General features: G+C 35.1%; 4 protein-coding genes and 1 non-coding gene across 5 annotated transcripts; 1 reads left to right on the forward strand and 4 right to left on the reverse strand.

The window, feature by feature from the left end:
* Nucleotides 1–581: 581 nt before the first annotated feature.
* Nucleotides 582–4,029, reverse strand: LOC121750783 (probable protein kinase At2g41970). Its single transcript, XM_042145393.1, has 6 exons — nt 3,987–4,029; nt 3,766–3,920; nt 1,716–2,361; nt 1,130–1,262; nt 942–1,028; nt 582–859 (listed from the first exon to the last, which is right to left on the reverse strand). Exons 2-6 carry the CDS (start codon nt 3,869–3,871, stop codon nt 728–730), a joined length of 1,104 nt encoding a protein of 367 aa, XP_042001327.1. The 5' UTR covers nt 3,872–3,920; nt 3,987–4,029; the 3' UTR covers nt 582–727.
* A 716-nt stretch (nt 4,030–4,745) lies between these two features.
* Nucleotides 4,746–4,827, reverse strand: TRNAS-GCU. The gene has a single exon. It is a non-coding gene; the product is annotated as a tRNA-Ser (tRNA).
* A 4,207-nt stretch (nt 4,828–9,034) lies between these two features.
* LOC121750457 (protein trichome birefringence-like) lies at nt 9,035–11,310 on the forward strand. The gene is made up of 5 exons (XM_042144993.1): nt 9,035–9,781; nt 9,972–10,164; nt 10,238–10,431; nt 10,515–10,673; nt 10,757–11,310. The coding sequence occupies exons 1-5, from the start codon at nt 9,180–9,182 to the stop codon at nt 11,109–11,111; spliced, it is 1,503 nt and encodes a 500-aa protein (XP_042000927.1). The 5' UTR covers nt 9,035–9,179; the 3' UTR covers nt 11,112–11,310.
* A 1,612-nt stretch (nt 11,311–12,922) lies between these two features.
* Nucleotides 12,923–15,118, reverse strand: LOC121753208 (E3 ubiquitin-protein ligase RFWD3-like). The gene has a single exon (XM_042148412.1). The coding sequence runs from the start codon at nt 14,417–14,419 to the stop codon at nt 13,082–13,084; it is 1,338 nt and encodes a 445-aa protein (XP_042004346.1). The 5' UTR covers nt 14,420–15,118; the 3' UTR covers nt 12,923–13,081.
* A 604-nt stretch (nt 15,119–15,722) lies between these two features.
* Nucleotides 15,723–17,472, reverse strand: LOC121753209 (peroxidase 15-like). Its single transcript, XM_042148413.1, has 4 exons — nt 17,192–17,472; nt 16,912–17,109; nt 16,639–16,804; nt 15,723–16,383 (listed from the first exon to the last, which is right to left on the reverse strand). Exons 1-4 carry the CDS (start codon nt 17,411–17,413, stop codon nt 15,971–15,973), a joined length of 999 nt encoding a protein of 332 aa, XP_042004347.1. The 5' UTR covers nt 17,414–17,472; the 3' UTR covers nt 15,723–15,970.
* Nucleotides 17,473–17,903: the final 431 nt, after the last annotated feature.

Here is a 17,903-nt window from a genome sequence, read left to right on the forward strand (position 1 = left end):
AGAATATATTAAAAGAATATATATATTATATATAATATAATATATTAAATTAATAGAATATATATATAATTCGGTTTTTCGGTTTTTTGGTTTTTTTCTTCGCCCGAACCGAACCGAACCGAACCGAACCGAAAAACCTAAAAAACCGAACCAAATTTCAAAATTTCGGTTTGGTTCGGTTCGGATATTCGGTTTCTGGTTTTTTTGCTCACCCCTAGCTGAATTACTTAATTACCTCCTCACATTCTCTCATTCTCTTTTTCCCCAATCATTAAAGCAAATTATTCATTTTTTTGTCTTTTTGGACAGTAGTAAAAGATAAACGAATTTAAACCTTAAATGTCCCAGTTAGATTAGTTAATAATAACACCTAATATATTAAACAAATTAAAATAAATCACAATTTGTATCATGTAGTATTTTCTTAATAAAGATGTAGTGATATAATGGTTATTCATCTTATGAGTATTCATATGATTATATAATCTCTTAGAATTTAGAATGTTTGAATCAAAACAAGTCCATATCCACAAAATAATGAACACATAAACTAAACACAAATAGAATTATGGATCTTAACTTCGGCAACAACATGATATGTTTGATAATCTACAATATATCATGTGTAGAAGACCTCTATCAGTTAGCTAGAACAAGCTGAGACAAAAGGCTAATAATAAAGATACAAAAAAATGTTGAATTTTGGAGATGAATACTGCTGATGGGATCACGCATTAGAATCTGCAGCAGCTCCAGCTGGTTTTGCATTGAGAAGTGGCTGCAAAGCCTTGACCACGATCGTCATATTTGGTCGGAAATCGGCCTCGTATTGCACACACAGTGCCGCCACTGCTGCCATCTGCATCCACCATAAAAACCAGATCATCCTCTTTTCTGAATTAGATTGCATAACTTCATTCATTAGACTTGTTGGAATATACCTTGGCCATGGCCTTAGGAGGATAGTCCTCTTTCAGCTTTGGATCTATGCATTGTTTCACTTTATCTTCACTCAATCTTGGAGTTGCCTGCATACAACAAGATTTCCATTTTTAATTTACCAAACTCTTGTAGTATACATATTTTGATGATATATTTGATTATAATATGAAAATGTAGTTGTACTTACCCATGTGACTAAACTTTGTTGCCCTTTTGGCATAGTGTGGTCCACCGGCTTCCTCCCCGTCAAAAGCTCTAAAAGCACAACTCCAAAGCTATAAACATCGCTCTTCTGAGTTATTTGCCCCGTCATCGCATACCTAATGAAGCCCATCCATAGTGTGATGCACAAACCAAGTTAGTTAATTCAAAAAGTAATTGCATCTAAATATATGAACTTTCAATTGTTACGATATTTCTACACGGTTGTCAATTGTTCTCTGAAACTAACGGGACAATGCTCCTTTAACGCTAAAATGACCTAAACTGTGTGTTTTATCATGTTTTGTCCAGGGGCCGATGTACATGTATTCAAAGAGGGGCAATTGCCCCATCTCATATTTTCCATCCCATGTATATATATACATATTTTAAATTTAATTCTTATAATTTTCTATTAAATGCCCCTCCTCAAAATTTTAGAATTCCTTCATATTTATATTTGCCCCATTTTCTACAAATTCCTAGCTCTGCACCTGGTTTTATCTTATCTATCTTGCCTACCAAACAGAATGTACTAAACAAGTAAAATTGGGTGAAAGTGTTGAACTCACTCGGGAGCATGGTAACCGAAGGTCCCAAGAACCCGAGTGGAGTGCAGACGAGCCGCGGTGTCGGAGCACTGGTTGGTCAAGCTATAATCAGCAACCTTGGCAAGAAAATCATCAAACAGAAGCACATTGCTAGATCTAATATCACGATGCACGATCGACGGCTGGCATTTCTCGTGCAAAAACTCAAGACCCTTGGCCGCTCCGTGGGCAATCTTAACTCTCTGATTCCACGTCAGCATCGGGCCGGGATCGGCCCCCTGCACCCCTTTCCGACCGTGCAAAACGTCATGTAATGAGCCCATCGCCGCGTATTCATACACCAAAATATGGTTGTTTCCTTCTAAGCAGTATCCGAGCAATGACACGAAGTTCTCGTTTTTAAGCCTCGACACAGTGGAAAGCTGGCCCGGGAAGTCCGTATCGGGCTCCGAGGTGCTCGTGTCAAGCTTCTTGATGGCGGCGGGCTGGCCGTCGCTTAGGGTGGCGTAGTATACTCGGCCGTAGGAGCCCTCGCCGAGGAGGGATTTTTGGCCGAAATTGTCGGTTAGCCGGTTTAGGTCGTTCAACGACAACTCCGGAAGATCGATTGGCAACGCCTTTTTAGGTGCCCCGCCTCTTCCGCCACCCCGAGGGTCTCCTCGATCGCCTACACCTTCATATATTTAGCACATACTATACAAAAAAATTTAGCGAATTACGCTGATGTGATAATCGGTTTAAAACACGTGGTCAGAACAACAATGTGTAATTAAGTTCGAAATGACATTTTGTCCACGTGTTTGAAATCAGTTGCTACATCAACACATAATTAGTTGAGAAATGGAAGTATGAGATTATTACGAGAATCTCAAACTTTCATTATTTATTTTTCGGGATAATTACATGTTTTATACAAAATGTTTCACATTTGTTTCAATTTAGTACAAAAAGTATTAAGTTTACGTATTTTATACAAAAAGTTTACCTAGCGTTTTAAATTAATGCATTCCGTCAAGTTCGACTAACACCGTTAATTCTACTTACATCATACATACAAAATGTTTCACAAATGTTTCAAATTAGTACAAAATGTTTTAATTTTATATGAATCATATCATTAGTATTTTAAGTTAATACATTTCGTTAAATATTTTAAACATGGTTAGTTAGTTTTGTAATCTATCCAACTTATCAACATAATAGGAATAATAATTAGAGATTTAATACAATTAATCACTCCAAAAAAATAACAGTCAATATCATTTCTTCTAGCAATTGCTCGTGGTTTAAAAAAGTTTGTCTCTCAATATTCTACTTTTTTATTGTATTCTTTATAGAACATATATAAAACAAGTCCATATTTCATCTTCACAAAATGGTTAATTTGAGCTTCGAACGATCAATAAGTATTTAACTTTTATGAAAAAGAGTCAATATTCTTTTGGTTTTATTCTCCATTGTTACGTTAGAAAGCTTAAAACAATAAAATGCAATTCGCTAATTTGATGGAAAAGAGTGGTGATTTGTTTTTTCTATGTATTTTTCATTTTTTTGAGTAATAAAAGTAATATTATTTGAAATAATTAATGTATAATTTAAAACTTTTTGTACGAATGTGAAACATTGGTGAAACTTTTTGTATGTATGATGTAATTGGAATTAACGGTGTTAGTAGGAAATTGACGGATGTATAGTTTTGAAACACTAGGTAAACTTTATGTACGAAATACGTAAACTTAATACTTTTTGTACTAAATTGAAACAAATGTAAAATATTTTGTATGAAACATGTAATTACCCAGGATAAGAATACTAAAATTTCTTCATCGTGATTTATTTAGTAGTAATAGATTAATAAAACCATTTTTTACAATTACCTATTAGTTTTGGATTGTTTTACTAAAATGTATTCCAATATATTTATAAGAATCAATAACTTTCTTCACTAAAATAATCGTATTTAATGTCCGTGACAATAATTAAACAGGACAGAAATATAACAATTTTCGAAATGGAATGAAAGAGAAGTATTTTGATGAGACGGAAAGATATGAATTAGGCAAGGGCGTACCTCCACCTCCTCCGGTGGTGCCGGCGTAACCGGGCTTAAGCGGGGTAGGGTATTGGCTTGGTGGAGGCCCGGCGGCTTCTTCCTCACCACCTCCACAGCACAACATTTCTCACCCTTTTAAATCTACCAATTACTACAATATCTGCACACAATTCCTGAAGAAGAAGAAAATCAAAATTGGAAAAAATAATATGATGAAAACAAAGAAATGAATGAATAACCTGTTAAGGAGACAGAAAGATGGGAATTAAGCAAATCGCCAAGCTAACTTTCTGTCTAAATTTTCGTATGCAGTTTGAGGCAAATTCAAAAAGGCATAGTTTGTTGTGTGTTTTCGCGGGAATGTCGCATTCTACGGTTTGAGCCACACACTATTTCGCAACGTATATACAAGAAGAATTACATAAAAACTTGATTTCCATAAAAATGATTAAATTAGAGATGCCTAAAACATTATAATTGTCATTAATGGATAAGCTGATGGCACACTGTGTCTATCGATAAAAAAAATTCCCTAGTCTTGACAATTGACATACTTAATGGCATGATTTGGTATATATTTGTTATGTATAATATATCATCATACACATAAGCCATAGAGAGTATTTCGTACATTTGAAACTACTACCATAAAATAAAACAATGGTTTATGTACGATACTTTTTTATATTTTTCACTTAATTTCTATTCCTTCAAATGTCTTCAACTTTCAATATTTTTATACTCATATCATACAAAATCTCGTGGTAAACTTTCATGAGATACAAAATAATTCATTTTTAAATAATATGTCACGTAAACAAGATTATTGAGTATAGTATGGTTGTATTTTATAAAGTTCCTATATTCAATTTATTATAACTTGTCCTCCTCGATAGTAAAGATCTTCTTCAATCATCTAGACTCGATTTTTACTGTTTAAAATAGAAAAAAAAATTCTATTTATCGCACATATTTTCAATAATCAAAATAAAAACAAACGTCGCCTGAGAGATTCGAACTCTCGCGGGGAAACCCCATGTACTTAGCAGGCACACGCCTTAACCACTCGGCCAAAGCGACGATGTTTGATTTCCCATTCCATTTTCTTAATATTCCGATATGTACAAAAACAATTATTTATCCCTTAATTTTCTATATTTTAAAAAGTTACTATGAAGTTATTATATATTTTTTGCAGGGTATTAGAAGGTAAGTACATGATGTAACATGATTTTATTTCATATTTCGATCTGAACAATCATCAATTTTTTTAAAACACAAACAAGCCAACTTTTGGTTTTTATATAAGTGGATGAAGAATAGCAGAGATTTTGAGGAGTGCATTTTTGGGCTTGAATAACAAAATTGCTTAAGTTTTCGGCCTCATAATCTGGGTGGGCCATCAGCCTATCAGCGCTGGCAGAGGTAAAAAAAAAAAGTTTAATGATGGCAAAAAGATATTTCACATTAAATTTAATAATCCGTAATGGTTATATTTTTAAAATTTTACAAATTATGGCCATAGCCCTTATGCTATAATGGAAGGAAGAAGGGTCGAAGCATTTTAGCTTGTTTATGTTTTCAACCTTTTAAAATCTTTCTAGTTTTTTATTTCTTTTCCTCTTCCCTCTATCTGCCTTTTTTTTATATTTTTTTTATCTAAATCATATTTATGTTTTTTTAATTATTTTTATTTTTTTATTGAACATAAAACACTGCTAATTATTGTTTAAATTATTTAAAAGCAAATGTGTTGTTTCGATTCATTCTTTTTTATTTTGACACCGATCAAATAATTTATTAATGTAATAGTGTGATCTATGTTGAATATTTCAGAAAATCAATGCCTAAAGGCATTCTCTACTAGTACAATTTAAATGTGACGATCCACTAAATTTTCAATCTTTGTTGCTTTTTTCATTAAAATATATTTTCAATTTGTTGCAAAATTAATAACACTTGGCCCCTAGATAGTTGACAGGTGACACATCGATAAAAGGGTACACAAATTAAAATTAGATGATGATTTCATTTAAGATCGCGTAGATTTGAAAATAAATTAATAATTATGTATAATAATAAGATTCAAAGTAATTGAACATGAGAACGAAATTAGATAATTTTGATTCAAGTTTAAGGTTAAATAAATTAATGTATCAATGCCAAATTATGGCTTGCAAAAGGTTGCATGCCTCCTTCTTCTTCTTCTTTTCTTATTATTTTCCAACACATAATGGCGATAATTTTAATAGAAGGCGAACTTTTGGTTATATAATAAATTTGGTTTTTGTTTATACCTATCCGAACTTTTCTCTTTTGCTAGCTTTTGTTATTCGTCTTTTTCCGAAGAATCAGTTTATAAGACAAATTTACAATTTCGTTCACTTTGAAATCTCCACAAAAAATTTAATGTCTTTCTTCCAAAAATAAAAAGAAGACTAATGTGGAATTTATTAAATCTCTAAATTTATATTTGAAAAAATAATTTAAATGGGACCTCTCAATAAATGACGATGTATAACTAATTAAATCAACAACGAAAGGCACATGACACCAAATTAATAAAACCTATAGTTTTATTATGATTTATTGTTATATTTCAAAAACCCCATTAAAAGGAAATTAAAATATTTCGTTATAATTAATACTATTATTGGCTGGTATTCTTTGTCGAGTACGTACTACTTGCTGGCCTTTTACTGTGTCGGCAACATTTTTTTTTCTAAATTGATGATCGTTGTCTACGTATACTTTTATAATAATTATAAGTACTTTTGTTGATAAAACCGAAGGCTGCGATATTATATATTTCCTCCGTCCAATTTAATTGTCACACTTACGCTTCTACACTCGTTTTATAAAAATGATAATAAATAGTTAAAGTCGAGAAATGGTAAACTAAGAAAGAGAATAAAATAGAGAAGATAATTAAAAGTACTTTTGTTGATAAAATCGAAGACTGCGATATTATATGGAGTATTTAAGAATCACTTAGAGATTAAATGATTATGAGATTTGTTACTCATTAATAGTCTACAGTTTAGTAGGAGTACATGCCTTGTATTTGCGATTAAATGAAATGTAACAGACTTACAAGCATTAAATTCAACTATTTAATGATACATACATAACTAAATTAAAGATATATAAAGTAATCTACTACTCCCTCCCCTTCGTCCGCGAATAAGAGTTTCATTTTTCTATTTTAGTCCGTTCGCGAATAAGAGTCTCGTTTTTCCAATTTACCATAAATAGCAATAGGTCTCACATTCCACTAACTCGTTCCACTCACATTTCATTTAAAATTGATATATACAAGTGAGACTCATGTTCCACTAACTCATTTCCATACACTTTTCTTAACATTTCTTAAAACTCGTGTCGTCAAGGAATGAGACTCTTGATGGCGGACGGAGGGAGTATCAAATTATTTTACTGAAAATAAATTTGCGACAAACTTCAAAAGGAATTCTGGATGCCCTTCAGTAACGGAGAATTTACATTTTATATTCTTTTTTAATTATTTAATTTCTAATATGATGTATACATCGTCAACACATATGTATTATACAAGAAATAGTATAGGGGTGTTAGAGGGCAATAAAAGTAAGTTTATAGTTACATATTATAAGGTTTATGTTAAACTACTAACTATATCTTAAATTTATGACTATACCAAATTTAGTTCCTTCGATCTGAAATTGGGTGGCTTAGATCGATTTCCATATCATATTCAACTAGCTATTATAACAATGTTAATCGATGTGTATTGATATCAACTCGGTATGTAAATATGTTAATCAGGAATGTTAATGGAATCTGAATTTATTGGTTATAATTAACTTCTAAAAAATATCGCAAAACTTTGAATCATTTAACTATCTCAATTTAAACTATATTTTCACAAAACATATATCAAATTCAAGGTAATTTTATAATGATTCTAACGAGATCATGCATATATTCAGATGATAATATTTGATTATTTATATGAATATTCAACATTTTCAATAATCATGTGAATGTCAACTTCGGTGCAAAAAAATGCCAATCTATACATGTACACTGTCAATCTGATTGTGTTGCATGTTCAAGTATTCCATCTGGTCTCCATTAAAAGTTTTGTTTTTTCATTTTAGTCTGGTCCCCATTAAAAGTCTAATTTCACGTTTACTACTATTCGAAAGTGGACCCGCACATTCCACTACCTCATTCCATTCACATATTATTATAAAATCAATATATAAAATTGAGATACACATTCCACAACTTATTTATATTATAAAGTCAAACAATTTCTTAAAAGTCAAAATGAGAGTTCTAATGAGAATAGGAAGGAGTAATTGGTTGATATATTTACTATACTATGTAGATATTATGAGAATCACGAAAATTGCTACATATAGAAAATGACATTAATACCCTTTTATACTAAAACAATATTTTCAAATTGACATAAGACGTCATTTCAGACTATTAATTATTAATAATTAACAAATAGAAATTGATACGTCTCATGGCATAGTATGTATAATATATACACAAAAATTAAATCAAATTTACAGTGCTCTGTTTTTCCAATCACTCTATTGTTTCCAGTGAATTATCTTACAATGCTGCCAATTAAATATGACTGGAATTAATGTATATATCAATTCTTACTTGGCAGTCCATTAATTTATCTATCAATTCATACTTGGTAGCCATATAAAATATTACGGATAACTAATTGTGTAGGTTGGGTCTATTAACGACCTAATCCAAATCTAAATCTGACATGTTAATAAAATTCTCAATTCAAACATGAACTCGAGATGCTATCTTCAAATCCGAATATAACAGCTCAAAACATGATTCATACAATAAAAATCCGATTTACACTATTAAATCTGAATACACAATAGAAACTTATTATACACTATTTTCCTAACTAATCCTGTAAACTTTAATTGTAGTATTAACTTTATTTTCTACATATCCTAAATAAACTATTTATTCAAAAATCAATTTTCCGTATGATTAAAATTTATTTTTGCCGGTCGTGAAAAATCAAAGACTAAACATATCATCCGACGAATTTTGTGGGAAAATGAGAAAAATGATTGTTGTCCCATAGAGAATTCATTTGTCATCATGCATGTGATGAAATGAGCACTGATTTTCACACAGAGCAAACATTGCATGATACATGCTCCGGAGTATCTCGATTTGTAAGATTATATCGCATGATTTAAAACAGCTCCACAGGAGTACTATATATACACACAACCACAACCTTGAAATTGATCCCACCTTCTCTTTCATTCAACACACATCTTTGCTGTGAAAGTGAAACACTTAGCACTCTCTCTCTCTCTCTCTTTAACAAACTTTCAACCTTCAAGACTCCACCTATTCTCGCTCCTCTCTGGAAACGGTTACTCCTTCGTACAATGGCGGATATAGCGAAGTACGCACCCCTCAACGCCGGAACTCTCCTCTCCTCCTTCAAAGCCACTAAAACCCTCTCCTTCGCATACGCCCTAATTTTCATCTCCATCGCCTTCACCATCTTCCTCCTCTTCACCCCCTCCTCTTCCCCTGACGCTATCGCCCTCACCAACTCCTCCGACGCCTATCGCGCATCGCATTTCTCCTCAATCGTCTTCTATTTCTTCCCCAACTCATCGTCTAATTCCACTACCAATGCAGAGGTTTCTAATCAATTCGTCGCTAATCAGACTCAATTGAAGCGTGATCGGAATCACACTCTAATCGGAGATGAATCTCTGAAGAAGAATCGGAGCAAAGTTGTGAATTCGGCTTCTCTGGTGAAGAATGTTACTCGATCACAAGTTATTTATTCGAAGCTGCTCGATCAACTGTCGGAGTGTGATCTGTTTGATGGAAATTGGGTGAGGGATGAGTCTTATCCGCTGTATGAGCCTGGTTCCTGCTCCTTGATTGATGAACAGTTCAACTGCTTCCTCAATGGCAGGCCTGATAATGCCTACCTTAAGCATAAATGGAAGCCTAAAGCCTGCAACTTGCCCAGGTTTGTGTGTATTCATAATGCCATTTTCAGAGTAATTGAATAATTTCACAGGTATTTAATGAGAATTACATCTTAATTAGTCGATCAGATTCATAATTGCTGCAACTTTTGTGTGCGAAGTTCAATTTCAACTGCATTATGTTAAATGCCGGAAAAATTGATAGAGCATTGAATCGTGGAAATTGTTCAGGTTGAATGGAAGCCATATGTTGGAAATGCTGAGAGGGAAACGCCTGGTTTTTGTTGGTGATTCTCTAAATAGGAATATGTGGGAATCACTCATCTGCATTCTGAAAAACTCTGTCAAAGATCAAAAAAAGGTGTATGAAGTTTCAGGGAGGCAACATTTTCGAAGCGAAGCTTCTTATTCGTTTCTATTTGAAGTAAGTGAAATTCCCTTTTCAACTAAATCATGTTTTGAGTTTATATACTAACTTGGTTATTTAATCGGTGAAGGACTACAACTGCACGATGGAGTTCTTCGTCTCTCCTTTCTTGGTTCAAGAATGGGAATTCACAGAAAGGAACGGGACGAAGAAGGAAACGCTTCGACTCGATCTGGTCAGCAGCCTTGCTGATAAGTACAAAGATGCAGACGTGCTCTTGTTCAACACTGGTCACTGGTGGACTCATGACAAGACCTCAAAAGGGTATTTATATATATATAAAAGAATCGACGTTGAGTTTGTGTCATTGAGATTTTGTTGGTGAAGAATTATGTTGCTTTTTTCAGGCAGGACTACTATCAAGAAGGTAGTCATGTGTATAGTGAGTTGAATGTCCTTGAGGCTTTTCGCAGAGCTATAACGACGTGGGGCAGATGGGTCGATGCCAATGTCGATCCAAGGAAGTCCCTCGTTTTCTTCAGAGGCTACTCAGCCTCTCATTTCAGGTAAATCCCTTCACATTCGTGAAATTAGACCGAATTTTGATCATGAAAACATGATATGATAAGAAATGAACATAAATTTTCAGTGGAGGGCAGTGGAATTCTGGGGGAGCATGTGACAATGAAACAGAGCCAATCAAGAATGATGCTTATCTCACACCGTATCCGGACAAGATGAGTGTTCTTGAGAGTGTTTTTGGAGGGATGAAAACCCGGGTTGGTTACATGAATGTAACGAAATTGACAGATTATCGAAAGGATGGGCACCCGTCGATATATAGGAAGCTGCAGTACTCGGAAGAGGAGAGACGGTCGCCTCTGACCTTCCAGGACTGCAGCCATTGGTGCCTCCCGGGAGTGCCCGATGCCTGGAACGAGATCCTGTATGCGGAGCTGCTGGTGAAGCTGAACAAGAAGCAGCAATCACACAAGAGAGCTTAGGTAAAGACTTGATTTCACACGTGATCCTTTATTGTAATTAGTGTTTCATTGTGTATTCTACAAATGTGTTATGCTAGTGGTGATGTTACACAAATTGGGTGGAGGAGACAACTGCTGTATATTAGAGCTTTTCTTGGTTTTACTTGAAGAATACATGGAAGATATATTGTGTACATAAATAATGAAAATTATAGAGAAAGAGGGGAATTTAGTTATGTGATGTGTAGCAACACATGGCTAGAGAAATGTTTGTGTGGGGATCGAAAACAAATTTAAAAGAGGGCATTAACCTTAAGCATAAAATAATCCCCACATGTATAGCTCTGTTGGATTAAGATGTGGTCAACCTCTTAATTGAAACAAGATTACGTGTTTATTTCTTTATAATTACTTTTGCTCTATTTTATTCGATTTCGATTATTTATTTAAATAGTGTAGCTTGTTAAAGATGACACCTTTTCATGCTTTACGTGTTTATGAATAAAATTATTAATTGATGAGGTTATATATACTCAAATTAGAACCAGCGAAATAATTTTTAAGAAATGCTCTTCTATGTTTGCAAGATAAGTAAAGATATTTTTAGTCAATTATTAATTGATGAGGTTATATATACTCAAATTAGAACCAACGAAATAATTTTTAAGAAATGCTCTTCTATGTTTGCAAGATAAGTAAAGATATTTTTAGTCAGAATAATCATAATTTCAAGTGAACTAAGCACCCTTATTTAACGTAATAGAATTTGATTCTATTTAATTACAAAGAGGATGGAAGAGATAGAATCAAACTTCTCAAACACTCACTCTACTTAGAGTATACAGAGAGCATATCCTGAAATGAAAAATTATAAAATACTTGATCGAAAACTTGATATTCTCATCAAAATTTTAAAATGTATTGGGAAAAAAGCACAGATACGCATGCCTTTTCCCTACACTCAACATCATTCTATGTCATATGTGCGTGTGCGTGTGCGTGTGTGTGTGCGTGTGTGTGTGTGTGTGTGTGTGTGTGTGAGAGAGAGAGAGAGAGAGAGAGAGAGAGAGAGAGAGATGCATGTCATATGAAAGGGCTTGGAATTGGGCAATGAGAAAAATAACGAAAATTCCACCTCCATTCGTATGATTCTTCTCCCATTTCTTATCTACTATTCTACATCCACATCTCAGTCACAATCACAAGAAGAATACCACAATAATTACAGATTATTCCTAGCCTACACTACATAATATTTTTTTCTATGATGAGAATTTTGTTTATACACTTTTAATCTATTGGTTCAGTCCTATTTTTTGGACTTAAAAAGAAGTTATTTGGGCTTCAAATCTCACGTACATCCAAGTATTGGGCTATTAATAAAACGATTGATACTTGAGCTTTAAAAAAAACTAAATAAACCATATGATACAATAAATTCAAGATTGATAAGATAAAGTATTCAGCTGTAGACAAGACTTATAGGATCTAATCATATCATAAATCATTAGCATGAAATAAATGAAAATGTAGAGGATTTAATGATGGTTTCAAATGGAACTACCTAAAAACTCATAATAACCTCCTTAATGAATCACTAATTAATTTAAAAGCCACCTAAGACTAACAAAAATAAGAAATATAAAAAGAACAACAATAATAACCAAGTATAGATAGTTGAAATACAAAAACAAAAAGATTTTGCAAGATAATTTGCAGAGGAGCGACTGATAAATCACCCTCTAATTTGCTGCTTTCCATCACAAGTTTGACAAAACTATATGATTTGATTGAACAAACATTAAATTACAAGAAAAGGCAATATCTTAAACTAGGAACAAAACTCAGAAACATGATTGTATAAAGTTAAATAGTTCTCGTAGGTAAAAAACATCCACTGTATACACTTACAAACACAAATTGAATGTTATAACATATCTAAATCCCTCTGGTTATATACCAACTCTTGAGAAGGCACCATCATCGCAACCTCAGTTGAGCCTCCTCCGCCTCGGGGCGCGCGAATCCCCGCTGTCGACGTCGGAGATTCTAGAAGCATTGTTTCTCCTCCTCGAAGACGATGTTGAGAGCGCCACCCTGGAATTTATTTCTATGGCATTGTCCACAGTTTGGCTCTCAGAGTGTATTACAGCAGCAATGCTGGACACAGAATCCCTATCGTCCACCATCCGAGGTGGCCGCTCCGGATGCCTCTCCACCGGATCGCTCTGGAGAAATGACTCGACGGCAGCAAAGTCAGCGTTGATTGCAGATGTGAGATTGGACAGTGAAGCAGCTCGATGGGAACTTGATCTGCGAAGCAGCAATGATGTGAGACGACGGCTATCCCTCTCCCTCTCCCTTTCCATCTCCCTATTCCCCTCCCTGAGCTCCCTCTCCCTCATCTCGTAGCTCGGGGGGCTGCTCTCAGTTAGGTCAATCACATCATCAAGTGGGAGCGGCGGAGTTCTCTCTCTGCGAATTCCTCTAGAAGTCAAGAACCGATTGAGCAAAGCCGTACTTCTCTCAGGTGAGTCATGGAGGCCATCAGGGTGTCGGGACTGTATCTGAGCCAGCTCCTGGTTTAGGTCGAAAGCGCTCCCAAGACGCCTAATCATCTCCTCAACAGGGATAGTGAAGGCCGTTGCAGTCCTCTGTATAGTCTGCCTCCAGCTCTCAATCCGCCGAGCATGGGGCCTAAGAGGGATCTTGAGGCTAGAATCAAGATCTTGGTCACGGACAATGTTTCCACGACCATATATAGGTGTCACATTCTTAGTGGTGACCTCTCCCTTGCACACGGGGCACTCCTTGGCTTCAGAGTGATGATGCAACCAACGGTAAAGACATGGCCAGCAAAACAAGTGGCCACAGCAAGTGACAACGGGATCCTTGGCCAAATCTAAACAAATGTTGCAATCAAAGAAACCCCCCTCGTCACCATTACTCTTACCACCATCTTTCTTCTTACCAAGATCCTCGTCCTCGAGAGAACCAGTCGTGTTCTCACATATCTTAGCTACCTCAATAGGCCTATCCTCAGAGGCTACACTACCCTCACCAGTCTGAGGTGCATTCCCACTAGTAAACTCCAAAGCAAGGTTCCTTGTTTCCGAGGGGATTGGGAGTTGCCTCCACAATGGCCGCCACCTATGATTTCTCTGTCTAACGGCATCCCTAACACGATGAATTGGACTTTCTAACCAATCCTCCAAGTTCATCGCAACGATAGGATATGATCCCGAGAGAGGCTCACCACCATCACTAGAATTATCAACCGGCTCCAAATTGAGATCGAGGTTCATTGTATTAGCATTCTCTTCAGCCATTGCAAACTCACCCAACAAAACAAAAAAAATTCACCAGAATAACCCAAAATTCAGGCACCCGGCTCTCAAACAAATGAAAGGAACTAATTGCCCCAAATCATCGAAACCCTAATTTCAGCCAAGAACACACACATACATCGAGTCTAGATATACGATACCCAGAAATCAAACTGGTCAATTAAACAGTTGATACAATCAAAACCCTAACTTCAATTGCAAAAAATGCTCAACAAGAATCAAAATTGATTTTCCGGTCAGCTCATGAACTTATCCGGGTCAACCAAATCAAAAAAATCTAGTGAATAGGGGAGAACGAAAACAAGCTACAGAGATTGTAACCGACGAAAAATCTACCAACAAACAAAAGATTCAATAGTATAAATGGACACTGCAAACCTGCAAACAAACTACGGCTTCCATTTCAGGATGTAAAGATGCAAAATTTATGCGGTAAACAGAGAAATAAGAAAATTTAGGGATCTGGGTTGTGTATTTTGGGTGTTTTTAGGGAGGGATGAGATGAATTGGGTTCAGGTCAGAATGAAGCTCGAAGCGAGAAAGAGGGAAGGGAGAGAGAGGAGAGAAATATTCTCTGCAAGTAGCAATTCTGGCGTAGCTGTACAGCAGTGCGTGTGGGACCGGTTAAGCGCCACGTCAGCATTCAATATTGGGCCATTGGATGGGCTCACTATTGGGCCAATTAAGCTTATTAGAAAGCTAATCAATGGACCAGTAGGCCCTAATAATTATTGACGATAAAATAATGGAGAGTGAATTTATGAATATGAATATGAATATGAATATGAATATGAATATGAATATGAATATGAATATGAATATGAATATGAATATTATCTGCACTGTTAAAAAAATCACTAATATTTATTCATGAATAATCCATAATTTCAAAATAGAATGGCTCCATTTAGCTTCTAATACGAAATAGCATCCAATACACACAAAGTTCTCATATGCATAATTTACCCGTATGAATACAATTTCATTAATAATTACTACTTTTCAATCATACAATCAAACTTTCATTTTATCTCGTAATTTTTTTATCTTATGTTATCTATTTCAAAATTACCCTTTTGTTATTCGTTTCGTAATAATCTTGCAGAGCAAATGTGCTACTATTACATAGTCAACTTAATCATTTTATATATAGAAAAAGACGATAGATTATAATACATGCATTTGAGTTACTTGAATAATTAAACAAACAAAATATATCCAATCATTCAGTAGATTAGTTCGCCATGTATACTCCTCTCTCATATTTTAATAAACGAATATCACATGATTACTTTTGCATATATTCAAACCAAGTTACCTAACTATACAAAATACTGTAACAAACAATATCCAAGTGATTATTCCCAAACTTGCCCGCAGGGGCGTAGCGCAGTTGGCAACGGAAGGGCAGATCTTGCTGCAGTGATTATTCCCAAACTTAAATACAACAAATCAATAAAAGCATGCTAATTAAGAAACACTAATTAATGTAGCATCAATAAAATCAATGGGAATTTAATTAAGTTAAAACAACTAGCTCCCATTAACCCTACGGCAATTCGCCCTAATCTCTCCATTGTTCAATCCAATCAAAGGGCCAATATTCCCCATCTTGATCATCGATTCCACGAATTTCTCAAAGAATGCACTCTGATTGCTGCTAAAAAGGCCGACGATCGGAGCCGTCGGCGCCGAGATCAGCTCTTGATCGGACTGAAGCAGCCCCCTATTCATCTGCAAGTTTGAGAAGTAATTGGCGTCGAACGTATCCTGCGTAGTCGGATCCAGGTTCGCCACCGCGGATCCGCTGCCGCCTTGTGGGCAGATCTGGCGGAGGGCGGCTAGGTCGGTGGCGTTCAGCGTCGGATCGGGGCTGCCGGTGCCGGAGAAGTTGTAGAGGCGGTTGATGAAAACCCGGCATTGGGCGCGCCCGAACGTGTGAGCACCTAGTGTTGTATTAATAATTAAGTCTACCAAGTTACAATTTTTCTTGACATAATAAAAGACCGGCATATAATAAATAGTCTAAATGAAAACTACTCACATTGATATTAATTCATCAAAAATTAATAATCGTGTGGAAAATCAGAACAACTGAGTTAATAATATGGGCTTAAATTTTCTAGACTTGATTTGAATTACATGTGACATTGAGTTAATTTTACTAAAAAAAGAGTGTAGATAGGGAAACAAAAATTTACCAGATAATGCTACTAGGTCAGTAACATTTAGACCCATAGCATTAAACTTAGTAGTGAGATTGTTCAAGTTTTCAAATGGTGCTGGAATTGAGGTATTTGCTAATGCTTGATTTGCACTTGTACTATCTCTTCTCCCTAACAACACATTCCAAGAAGGACCTCCTGCCTGTCCATATAAACAAAAAGTTTAATAATCTTGTTTATTTATTTAAATATTTATACAAGTGAAAGGTATTAATAAATTAAATGATGCTAGAAATGATTATCAAGTACCAAGGAAACTGCAGACTCTGCTGCGAGGGCTAGAATGTCCGCACAAGACACTACACCCGGGCACGAACTCTCGACCGCAGTCTTGATATTGTCCACGACATCAAAACCGCGGGTTGAGTTTGTGTTCGGGGCAGCGTCCTTTTCACTCTGGATGCTTCTAGTGCTATTGTTGTCTAGCAAAATCGATCCATCACAACCCTAATGAAAAGAAAAAAAGATTAGGGTTTTATTGATCAATAAATCCTCGAAAAAGATTAATTAATATAGGAGAAATAAGAACCTGTACGAAGCAGTCGTGAAAATGAAGTCGAATGAGGCTGGCACCAATCCTAGGATCGGCCTGTAAGGCTTGCTGCATTACGGTGTTGACAATGGCCGAGACATTAGGGCAAGTGAGGGAGTAAAAGGTCGAGTTGAGTTGAGCTCGAGCTAGAGGAAATAGGCAAAAGGCGGCTAAAAGAATCACGAAAAATGAAGTATAAGAAGATGAAGAAGAGAACATCTTGCCTTAATTTGGTGATGAGAGTTACATAAAGTGTTAATAAAATCACAAGGGTCTGAAATATACTCCATGTTGTGTGTATATATAGTGAAGAACAATACTAATATTATAAATATATTATAGATATAAAGCCGTGTTTCTTGCATACCTGATTTAAGCAAGCTAGCTCCAGGCAAAATATGTGATTCGGTCAAATACTACAAAGAGAGAATGTAAAGATTACAAATTAATGATATTTTTATTGTGAATTTTGATAATGTTTTGATATCCAGACAAGTGTGACAATTTTTTTTTCTCAATATAGTTATGTCACGTATCAAGTGAAAATAGCATAGCATGAATTGTTTTAATCTCTGTCGATCAAATTCAAACACTTCTCAAATAAGATGAATTTAAAATTTCTTAACTTCGATGGATATCTTGTAATTTTGTATGCTAAAAATGTGCGCAATCGAAGGAAAGAAGAAACTGAGATTTGGGGATTATTTTT

Source organism: Salvia splendens, chromosome 10 (assembly GCF_004379255.2).
Source record: "Salvia splendens isolate huo1 chromosome 10, SspV2, whole genome shotgun sequence".
In the NCBI taxonomy this organism is placed as follows: Eukaryota; Viridiplantae; Streptophyta; class Magnoliopsida; order Lamiales; family Lamiaceae; genus Salvia; species Salvia splendens.

Excerpts from the sequence above, each read along its gene's own strand:
- LOC121750783 (XM_042145393.1), bottom strand. The coding sequence starts at position 3,871 with ATGTTGTGCTGTGGAGGTGGTGAGGAAGAAGCCGCCGGGCCTCCACCA. Across the intron at positions 2,362-3,765 it reads CACCACCGGAGGAGGTGGAG|GCGATCGAGGAGACCCTCGG; the intron begins GTACGCCCTTGC and ends ATGAAGGTGTAG. Across the intron at positions 1,029-1,129 it reads AACAAAGTTTAGTCACATGG|GCAACTCCAAGATTGAGTGA; the intron begins GTAAGTACAACT and ends TGTTGTATGCAG.
- LOC121750457 (XM_042144993.1), top strand. The coding sequence starts at position 9,180 with ATGGCGGATATAGCGAAGTACGCACCCCTCAACGCCGGAACTCTCCTC. Across the intron at positions 9,782-9,971 it reads AAAGCCTGCAACTTGCCCAG|GTTGAATGGAAGCCATATGT; the intron begins GTTTGTGTGTAT and ends GAAATTGTTCAG. Across the intron at positions 10,674-10,756 it reads TACTCAGCCTCTCATTTCAG|TGGAGGGCAGTGGAATTCTG; the intron begins GTAAATCCCTTC and ends ATAAATTTTCAG.
- LOC121753208 (XM_042148412.1), bottom strand. The coding sequence starts at position 14,419 with ATGGCTGAAGAGAATGCTAATACAATGAACCTCGATCTCAATTTGGAG.
- LOC121753209 (XM_042148413.1), bottom strand. The coding sequence starts at position 17,413 with ATGTTCTCTTCTTCATCTTCTTATACTTCATTTTTCGTGATTCTTTTA. Across the intron at positions 17,110-17,191 it reads TTCACGACTGCTTCGTACAG|GGTTGTGATGGATCGATTTT; the intron begins GTTCTTATTTCT and ends TCTTTTCATTAG. Across the intron at positions 16,384-16,638 it reads TGACCTAGTAGCATTATCTG|GTGCTCACACGTTCGGGCGC; the intron begins GTAAATTTTTGT and ends ATACAACACTAG.